General features: G+C 37.0%; 1 protein-coding gene across 4 annotated transcripts; it reads left to right on the top strand.

Annotated features, from left to right (window-relative positions):
• Nucleotides 1-3,651: 3,651 nt before the first annotated feature.
• LOC131019918 (uncharacterized) lies at nt 3,652-10,139 on the top strand. Of its 4 annotated transcripts, none has more exons than XM_057948550.1 (8): nt 3,652-4,202; nt 4,720-7,584; nt 8,265-8,318; nt 8,580-8,929; nt 9,012-9,088; nt 9,280-9,328; nt 9,435-9,508; nt 9,884-10,139. In XM_057948550.1, exons 1-4 carry the CDS (start codon nt 3,777-3,779, stop codon nt 8,865-8,867), a joined length of 3,633 nt encoding a protein of 1,210 aa, XP_057804533.1. In that variant the 5' UTR covers nt 3,652-3,776; the 3' UTR covers nt 8,868-8,929; nt 9,012-9,088; nt 9,280-9,328; nt 9,435-9,508; nt 9,884-10,139. The 4 variants fall into 4 exon arrangements, with proteins under 4 accessions (XP_057804533.1, XP_057804541.1, XP_057804529.1 ...); XM_057948558.1 differs by having other exon boundaries at nt 9,197-9,328; XM_057948546.1 differs by lacking the exon at nt 9,012-9,088.
• Nucleotides 10,140-10,431: the final 292 nt, after the last annotated feature.

Genomic DNA, 10,431 nt, shown 5'->3' with positions numbered 1-10,431 from the left:
TCACTATCCTCTGATAGTAAGGAAGAGATATATCATCTTCATCTTTGCAAACACGACTGAAGCCCTTACGTGGATCAGTTAAGTTCTAGTGACTTAACTGATAACTCTTTACTAAAGAGCTTTCAGTATCAGTCGTCAACCCTGTTGGTCAAAACTAATTTCGGTTAAACAGGTGTCTGGTTTGCATGCAAAGTTTCTTTTCTTTCTCTGACTGAGATCCCTCTGATTGAGGTCGGTAGATAGTCAAAAATAGCCTATAGGTGTATTCCCCCCCCCCATACACCTATTCGAGACCCCCCGGACCTAACAATGTTCTTGGTTAATTGTGACTTTCATTGATATTTGGAAACAATTGATAAGGATTTTTAAGAGGATATGATGTATGTGCAGATTTGACTATAAATAAAATTTCTTAAGTCTGAACTCTACTGCGTCGAACTGAGTTTTTGCATGAGGACAAGAAAATGCTTAGTGTTGGGGGTTTGTTTTGTCATTATTTGTGTCATTTGTTTAGCCATTTCAGTTGTAGATTTATTTTGGAGCTGTGCAATTTAGTTGTGATTTTATTTTAATTTGTCGATTTTGGTGATTCAGGCACTCGTTCGTTGAAATGGATGAAAATGATTGTCAAATATGAAAATTTTGGAGATGAGGCGAATAACAAAATAAGAAGTGACAAAGGGACATAATCTTAAATCAGTTGCAACTAATGGTCAGCCAAGGGTGACTTAAGAAGTGGAAAATTTCAGACTTGGGCAGATATCCAAGTCACCTGCAACTGACCTTCATTTGTGGCTGACTTAGGAAAACTGCAACTTGTGCGTGAAGACAGCACCCAGGTTCACAACAACAAACCATTGGTCATGCCTGACCAGGGTAGCTTCTTTTCAAATTGTGCGTAGTTTTTCAGCTTTAAAAGGTTTTTTAGAGCAATTTTTTGGGGATCAATTTTTACTACTTTATTTATTTTTCTATATCTAACTTGAAGAACATTCTCAAACACATATTAAAGATTATTTTAACAACTTCATTGATGAAGATGATCGACACTTAGTTAGTCATAATCATCTTTTGATTATTTTGCTTTCATTTTATGGATTATTTATTGTTTTGTTTGTATATTTTTATTTTTGTTTGCTTAAATTACTTTGTCGTGATAAATTAAATTTTAATTATAGGCTTAAGGTTATAAGGTTATTCAAATCAAAAGTTGATTCTATTTGTGAATGATTTGTGTTTGTCTGATTGATTTGTTTATCTTTTGATTGTCAATTGGTCATTGATGAATCATGTTAAACAATAAGGAGATCGAGAGATGAATTCATTATTCGATCGTTGTTTAATCAGAATTATGCTTAATCGAAAACACATAGTCTACTTATTAATCAATTATGTCTATTTAATTTGCATAGTCTCAAAGCATGAATATAAAAAATATTGTTCTGAACTCCTACGTGAAGTTGTTGTTGGATTTAACTAATTTCTCTCATCTTTTGCTAACTTTTTAACTATCATGGCAAAGAATCCTAGACCCTAAACTCGTATTAGATTTGTTACTTGCGTTAGATTTAATTGCTATTTGTCTTAAATTTATTTATAGAAATGTAGAAATGACATTTGTACAATTTTAATATAATATTTAAGGTGTACTTAATTTATGTGTGTTACAGGAATCACTTGCCCTGCTAAACGAGTGTTTGGTTGAGCTTATAAGCTCTTTAAAATAACTTATAATTTGTTTAGGAGCTTATAAGCTCATTCAAAATGTTTGGCAAAATAAGCGCCCAAACAACTTATAAGTTGTAAAAATAAATTTCAAGTACTTACAAGCTCCCCAAAATATAAGTTCATCTACTCAACTTATTTTTCATAATCTTATATGCAACAATCAATTTACAAATATGATTTCATCATAGTTTGTTATTTCGACCATATACTTGAACTATTCAACTTTCTCCCTCTAATACAAAATTGTTTCTCTAGTTTATTAGGTCAATTATCCAAACATTTCCACAACTTATAAGCTACATTTTATAAGATATTGAAACATCTTATAAGGTCTTGCAGCTTATAAGCTCTTTGAAATAAGTTTTAGCCCAACAATTTTCTTCGTTGATACAACTTGAGTCAACTAATCACCCTACAATTGGTCTCGTTCTCTTGCAAGCAACTTAGGAATACACTTTAAGATTATAGTATAAAAGTGTGTGAGACCATATTATTTATAGTGTAAAATCATTATCCAAAATAGAAACCAATCATTATTATTGGGACAACCAGGCCAACAATAATGAGACAAATGAAGTAATATATAAAGGAAAGAATTATGTTTAAAAATTCTAACTTTTATAACTTTTTAAATTTGAATTTATTCTTCACATAATACATATCAATTTAAAGGTCTTGCCATGATTTTTAATTTATATATATTAATTATAATATATATTGCATATATTATAATTAATTGAATTAAACTATTTTTGAAAATAAAATTACAAAAAAGAAGTAGAGAACTTGATATTTTTGGGGTAAGTCAATGTAACGATATTTTCCATTTGAAAAAAATTGATTTATAGAAAATATATGGGATACTTGAATTTATAATTGACCATTTATATTTTTGAAAGTCACAAAATTATCATTTTAATTATAGACCATTAATTTTAAAAAAATAACAAAATTACGATTAAATTATTACCCCATTCGTCCTGTAAAAATAATCCTAATTTTTCATTTTGGGTGTCCATAAAAAATAGTCCTAATCCATTTATGGACACTGCCCCACAATACATTATCCTCCATATATTAACTTATTTACACATTCTACCACATCGTGAGACCCTCTCTCCACTCACAATGCAATTAATTATCATTATTAATCATATCTTTTATGGTGTGATCCTTTCTCCACTCACAAGAAACTTAATCATTTTTATTAAAATCTGTGCTACTCCCTCCTAGGACTATTTTTACGGGACGGATGCAGTATAATTTAGAGTTTATGACGTATATTCGTATAATCGTGAAAATGACAGAATAATCTATAACAATTAGAGTCGTAAACGAGTCGAGCGGAGCTAAATACTAACGGGTTCGAGCTCAACTCCTTTAAATATTATTCAGGTGGTCGAACTCGATTTGAGCATTTATCTTGTTCTTCGAGCTCGGTTCGTCACCCATTTACCAAGGTCGAGCTCTACTCGTATGATACTCGATAATATTGAATTTGAACTTGAGCTTAAGCTCGGCTCGTTAGATGTTCGTACACATAATATTCGAGCTCAAATTCGTTAAAAAATTAGAATTTTTTTTAATTAATATGTTACTTGAGTTCGAACTTGTCTCATTTAGGGCTCGTGTACTAAGCTTGATTGAAGGTTCGTGAACATGCTCGTAACACATATTCGTGAACAATGGAATCTGAATATGTTCGCGAGCTTAACTAGGCGAGTGTTGTTAGGCCCAAGCTTGATTTGATAAAATTATTAAACTCGAAATCGAGTTCGAATTATACTCGTTTATTATCGAATCGAATTTCGAACAAGTATTTTTCGAATTGAATATCGAATAGTTTGCTAGTAGCTCGGTTAATTTTGAGTCCCAATAGCAAAAGGAGTCTTGGTGCAGCCCGAAATTCAATCAATTAGGCTCTTCTCCACCTGTTTGGGAGCCGCATACACTTGAACCAACCCGACCCGTCGGATATAGTCGTGGCCCGTTCGGAGCTACAAACACAAACGCAAAGAGAGAGCAGCCGGCGGCGGCCCCCAATTCCAATGGAAACCCAGTCCCACTCAATCCGAGTGCTCGTTCGCCCCCCGCCACCCCCCGCCCCCCTCCCTCCGCAGCCCCCGCCAACGCCTCCGCCCGGCGTCGTCGTGGTCGGATTCATAGGGAGGCGCCACCACGACGTCGCTCATCTCATCAACAAAATCGCCGACTCTTATGCCTTCGGCTCCGGCGGTTTGGATACTCCGCTTCGCTTCGAACCCGAGAGGATCGACTCGGAGATGAGGAGATGGTTCGAGAGCAGGAATTTGAGCTTCTATCACGACCAAGATAAGGGGATTCTGTACCTGCAGTTTTCCATGCTTGACTGCACAGTAGCTGAGGCGATGCTGTCGGAGGGGAGGATGGGTTTTGAGTCGGTTTTGGAGGACCGGGAGCTTGGGGATCTTAAGGGCTTCATCTTTATGTTCACTGTAAGTTGTATTGTTCTTTTTATTAACGAATTTGTTTTTATTTCTTGGTATTTAGATTGTTGAATTTCTGTGGATTTTGAGTTTTATCTCACTTTTAGTAGGATTTTAGTGGTTTGAAGTATATTAGTGGAATGTGGTGCTGATTCTAAATTTGATTTGATCATAAACAAAGTCGAGGCTATAATGATTTTTTCGAATGAGATTGAAGGAATTCTTAACCTATATAATGAGATATCTTCTGAAAAGGGAAATAATTGGATGTACTGAAAACTGAATAGGCTTACGGGCATTTGGAAAAACATAATCATTGCCGGCAATGAGTTTTTAGTGACTTAAGTTTTGTTTAAATGTTCTTTCATAATCTGTAAGATTTTATGTCTTATGTAAATTAGAAGAATGCCATGAAGCTGAGTGTTGGCATTATTCAAATTTGTCTTAGAATCATGTTTTCTTTTCTCTTTCAGTGTTGATTGAAATCTTATATAGTGAGTCATTTGAACTTACTTTAGCCCTGCAGGTCTGTCACATTGTAATACTTATTCAGGAAGGGTCACGTTTCGATACTCAATTGCTAAAAAAGTTCCGGGTTCTGCAAGCTGCTAAACATTCAATAGTTCCGTTTATTAGATCACAAAATATATCATCCATAGCATCTAGACCACGTTCTTCAGCTCAGTCACGAATACCTGCTACCGGATCATCATTTAATAATGCTTCTCCTGGTAAAATTGGAATTCAGAATCGCAATGCTTCAGCCAATGCAGTAATGTCAGGTTTAGGCTCTTACACCTCTTTGTTACCCGGTCAATGTACCCCAGTTGTACTCTTTGTCTTTGTTGATGATTTCTCTGAGATTTACCTCAGTGGAAATATGGAACAGTCTTCAGAGACCTCGTCCCTAAATGTGTCATCAAGTTTGAACAATTCTGCAAGACCAGGAATGCCTGCTAAAGGATCTAGTTCTGTCGTTGTGCTTGCACGGCCTGTGAACAAATCTGAAGGTGGATTGAGGAAAAAATTACAATCATCCCTTGAGGCACAAATTCGGTTTTCAATAAAAAAATGTCGAACTCTTTCAGTTTTTGAAGGCAGCCATGTCGGGTCAAGGACTGGTGCTGTTGCTAGTTCAGCCCCTCTTTTTTCACTTGATGCATCAAGGGCTGTTTCACTTGTAGATGCTTGTTCAACTCAGAGTTGTGAATCTCTCGAGTTTGCAATTGGCCTTGTAGAACAAGTATTAGATGGGAAAGCTACACCAGATTCTCTTTTGCTTGAAAGCCACCATGAAAATACAAACAAGGAGGATATTGTCTCTGTGAAGGAGTTCATCCACAAGCAGTCTGATCTTCTAAGAGGAAGAGGTGGTTTGATGGGTAATGGCAGCAGTGGTGCTGCAGGTGTTGGCATGGTTGCTGCTGCAGCCGCAGCTGCAGCTGCCTCTACCTCTGCAACTGCTGCTTCTGGAAAATCAATTTCTCCCCCCGAGCTCCCAACTTTAGAGATCTGGTCAACTTCTTCTCAGTTGATTCTTCACAGAATTCTTTCTGCAAAACCTGGTTGCACATATGAAGCCAAAACCAACCGCATGCAAGAGCAGAATGCAATGATTCCACTAATAGAAACTGTAGCAACTTCTTCTGATCCATATGAATCTGCATTATCACATCTGGAGAATGGTATTGGAATGAACACTAGATTTTCAACCTTATGGTGTGAAAAAGCCTTTCCAGTTGCGAAGGAGGTGTATTTGGAAGATCTTCCTCCTTGTTATCCAAGTTTTCAGCACGAGGTCCATTTAAAGAAAGCCTTGCATGCCTTTATGTCTATGGTGAAGGGACCTGCTGTGCAACTGTACATAAAAAAATTGAAGGATGAATGCATGTCCATCTGGAGTTCTGGAAGGCAATTGTGTGATGCAGTTAGTCTGACTGGGAAACCTTGCATGCATCAAAAGCATGACATAAAAGCTCTTTCGACACATGAGATTAAACATCATTCAAGTGGATTTGTTTACCTCCATGCTTGTGCATGTGGCCGTTCTAGGCAACTGCTACCTGATCCTTTCGATTTTGATTCAGCAAATGTTGCGGGGAGTACTTTTGTTGATTGTGATAAGCTTCTTCCAAGTATCAAGTTGCCAGAAGGAATTGTTAAGGGACCCATTCAACCTTCATCATGGAATTTGATTCGTATTGGGGGTGCAAGGTACTATGATCCTTCAAAAGGTTTAATCCAAAGTGGCTTTTCTGCAACCGAGAAATTTCTTCTTAGGTGGACTATATTTCTTGAGAAACCACCACTAAATGACATCCAGCAGGGTTCCTCAGACAGAAACCCCAGATTTGAAACGGCTTTAGAAGCAGATGATCAGACATCTGATGCTGCTCGGTTAGTAGCTGGCAGAGCACAGAATGGAGCTGGGACTCCAAAAATGCCCTCTTCAGATATCACTGGAAACGGTAGTAAAAAAATGAGTACTGGTAGAGGATTATCCAACTTTACAATGAGAAAACCATTTTCTGAAGTTGTTGCTGGACCTGCTGCTGCCAACTCTGCTTTTCCTCCACTCTTTTCTAGAAAACAACCTATACAAGATGCTGAGAAGAGTGTTAAGCTACATAATGGACGGCATAGGGGTCTGGACAAACTTGGTGATGTTGTCTACAGTCAGGAATCTCAAAAGGTTAAAGATACTGCTTCAGTTGATAACTTGCAGCATAATGGCACTGCTAGCAATACCACTAAGTATGGCGATTCTTTTCCTCGTATTGGCAGCAATATACCTTCTTTCAATGTGAATGGCGGTAAGCAGATTAAGGCTGCCAATCCTATGAAAACTGTCACTATATATGTGGGGTTTGAACATGAATGTCCCCATGGCCACAGGTTTATATTAACTCTGGATCATCTTAGTGACCTGGGGTCATCATTCTCAGCGTCCGAGGAGAATGTTCTCCCTCTGCCAATGGAGAACTCAGATAGAAAACAAGATCCTACTAAATTGGGTAAACTTGGCAACCATGGTAGAACCAGACGGCAGGCACATGGGCTAGTTGTGGGTGGTGCTATTAGTAAGGCAAAGAACCCAGAGAAGTCAAAAGAGAAAGTAGCCAATGGGGACATGCCTTCACAAAAATCTATGCAGTCAACCAGGCATGGCAAAAATCAGAATGAGAGAACAGAAGCAGTGAACCTTGTGGAGGATCTTGATTCTAACCTTAAACCTACTAGTATTGATGATCATGGTGGCGCCTTCTCTCTTTTGAATAGAAACTTACCAATATATATGAACTGTCCACATTGTAGGGAGTCCAGGACCAAAAACGATACGTCTAATGTTAAGTATGCAAGTGCTATCTCACAGCTGCAGAGGATCTTTGTGGTATATGCTTCTTCCTCTACTGCATTAAATCTGGTCATCTGTCACATGTCATAACATATAATGACTGCATTTCCTATTACTTGGACATTTCACTGCTTGGATGTATTAACATCCTATACCAGCAGGTGTTTTTGGTCTTTTACTTGTTCCTCTAAAACTGACTTAGATCAATTCCTTGTTGAACAAACTACAATTAGGTGATGGTATTTTATGGATGATATGATAATTTGTGTTGATTGTGCTTCTTTGTTTTCCTTTCCATAAATACTTAGTAAATCAATTCTATATGTATATATATATATGCGTGTGTGTGCGTGTGTGTGTGTGTACATTGAGGCTTTTCCGTAGCTTTTCTGAGCCGTTGAATGTCAGGCAGATTTTGTAAGATGACAACCTATGCAAATTTCTTTTTTTTTTTTGGCCTAACAAACATAATTTTGTATTTGAATTCATCTTTTCAAACAGAAAATGTAGTTAGTGTGTCCTTCTATTATCTTTTCTTTGTGTCTCTAGTGGTGCTAAATATTCCATATCGCCTATATATCCATGTCAGGCTTTGATTATATGTTCTTTCAAAGTCACTATATAGTACTTGTTATAACTAGTTCAAATATGATGTCCATCCTATTGGGAAGAGGATCATGAAAATTTTTGTACTAAATTTGCTTTTGGATGTACAGGTAACGCCTTCATTTCCGATTGTTTTGGCTGCAAGCCCAGTTATTCAATTTGAGGTATGCAACTAGTGAAAATCTCTCTCTCTCTCTATCTCTCTCTCTCTCTCTCTCTCAGATATCACAGGCATAAGGATGCTCTTTATGGAAAAAATTGACCAACTCTTTCTATTTGTTATTCTATTGTGCCAGTCAATGGAAGTTCTCACACTTTCCCTTCAGCTCGTGATTGATATAGATTCATGCAAATTGTATAATGATGTCTTTGTGGCCTGAGCTACTGAAATTATGTTGTGTTTGACAAGTTTTTCCTGATCGCAGTTGTCTTGCCTACCTCCCTCTGTTCCTGATCGTGAACAAAAGCTACAGTTCAGTTTGGGTTGCCCTGCGATTCTGCCACCAGATAGTTTTCTCTCCCTAAGGCTTCCTTTCGTTTATGGTGTAGAACTGGAGGATGGGAGTCTGCATTCTCTTAAACCTTTTGAAAATCAACCACACCTCACCGCGTATATTATGAGGGGAACAACTTTGCAGGTTATGTCAAATCGGAGTGCTCTTAATCCAGAATCAGCCACGTGGTCAATGTCAAAGAACTTACCTGCTACGTAGATGATTGACTTGTTCTCAGCTTCTGGGTGCGTTGGAAGTGGAGACTTCTCCTACCGCATGAGGTAAATCGTCGTAGTTTTTATGAGAAGTCTAGCATTTAGTGGTGCAAAAATGTGAGTTTCAACCTTTTGTTTCTTGTGCGAGGTACATAAAGCTTTTAAAATCTTAACAAGGCCATGCCATCTCTCTTTCATTGGAGTATGAGTGGAATAGATATCTAGGTCTGTATCTATAAATGACATAATGAAAATGGAAAGTAGAAGAAAGATTACTTATTGATCTTATAAGCATAATATATATGCTCTTCTAAAACTTTAATACTGCAACAGAATGAGCTAGCGAATTCTCCTTAGAGTCCCGGAGTTGGGTTTCTCACAGTACTTATCCTGTTTCTGCAACTGTGATTTGACAGAAGGAAGATGATTGGGTGAAGTTCGCCTCTCTGTGCACCAAGCGTATATGTAAGCTGCATCTTTTTCTATAATAAAAGGGGAAACGAAACGAAAAATTATAAATAGAAGTCGTCAACGCATTAATTGGCTCGCTTACCTAAGCTTCAATTTTCAGGTTTCTCCGTCAAGCTTCCGTTTGATACAGCCCTGAGATTGCTGGCCTTCAGCTATGGAGGGTCCTCAATGTTGGTATGCATTTCTCTTTTTTGAAATGTTTAAACATCTGAGTAGAACCATGTATTTCTATTGCATCTGTATCATGAGTATGTTCCATCCATCAAATGTTTAGGTAAACTTGATTGATAAAATGCGTAAAAGATGAAGTATCATTTTCAAGTAGAAAGAAAGGGAAATTGATGGGCAATAACTTCACAAGATTAGTATAAACTTGTTTCAACATGGAATGGTATATTTAGGACCAAATATGAATAAACTAAAAAATAGGAATTTATCGATTGATCATCGTTGGGGAAGCATTGTTGTTGCATTTTCTCTGGAGTACATGTTGAGAAAAGAAGTTTGTTTGTTAATTGATAATTCTACAAGTCTTCTGGTTTTATACAGTTTGCAGATGAATGCATTCATGCAGCGTCTCGGGGGAGGGCTGTTTCTACTCTGATTGCACGAGTAGTGGCCGTCGCATCGGGAAATACATTTTCCGGAGGTGATGCCGGAATACAGGACCCTGCAACTCAGAGAGATATGTCCAAGGAATCATTAAGAGAAGACTCTCGGAACTACGAGATATCTTCATGAATGGAATTATGAAAGCTGTGATGATGCTATTATATTTTACTTACATCAGTGAAGCATTTATTTAGGGGGTTGTATTGGTTGTAGAGTCTATAAGATTTTTTTTGGACTTTAAAGTCGGGCGTATTCAATCCAGACTTTTAAAAGTCTTTAAAAATCTAGAGGTATTAAATATAGATTTTAAAATGTCTTAAAAAATCCTTAGGTATCTAAAAGTATGTGAATTTTAAAACTCTATGGATTTTGATGGATTCTCCTTAAAAAATACAAAGAGAGAAATTTCACCTCATCACACAAGATTTATGTGAATTCTTTCACCTCTCTTTTCGATAACATGTTTTCTTGGTTAAAACTATCTT

This window comes from Salvia miltiorrhiza, chromosome 1 (assembly GCF_028751815.1).
Source record: "Salvia miltiorrhiza cultivar Shanhuang (shh) chromosome 1, IMPLAD_Smil_shh, whole genome shotgun sequence".
NCBI classification, from domain to species: Eukaryota; Viridiplantae; Streptophyta; class Magnoliopsida; order Lamiales; family Lamiaceae; genus Salvia; species Salvia miltiorrhiza.
The sequence above is the reverse complement of the archived record's forward strand: the minus strand, read 5'-3'. Positions and strand labels throughout refer to the sequence as shown.

Bases quoted from the DNA above. Each gene is read 5' to 3' on its own strand.
- LOC131019918 (XM_057948546.1), top strand. From the start codon at position 3,777: ATGGAAACCCAGTCCCACTCAATCCGAGTGCTCGTTCGCCCCCCGCCA. The intron at 4,203-4,719 runs GTAAGTTGTATT...TTAGCCCTGCAG, and splicing joins GCTTCATCTTTATGTTCACT to GTCTGTCACATTGTAATACT. The intron at 8,319-8,579 runs GTATGCAACTAG...TCCTGATCGCAG, and splicing joins GCCCAGTTATTCAATTTGAG to TTGTCTTGCCTACCTCCCTC.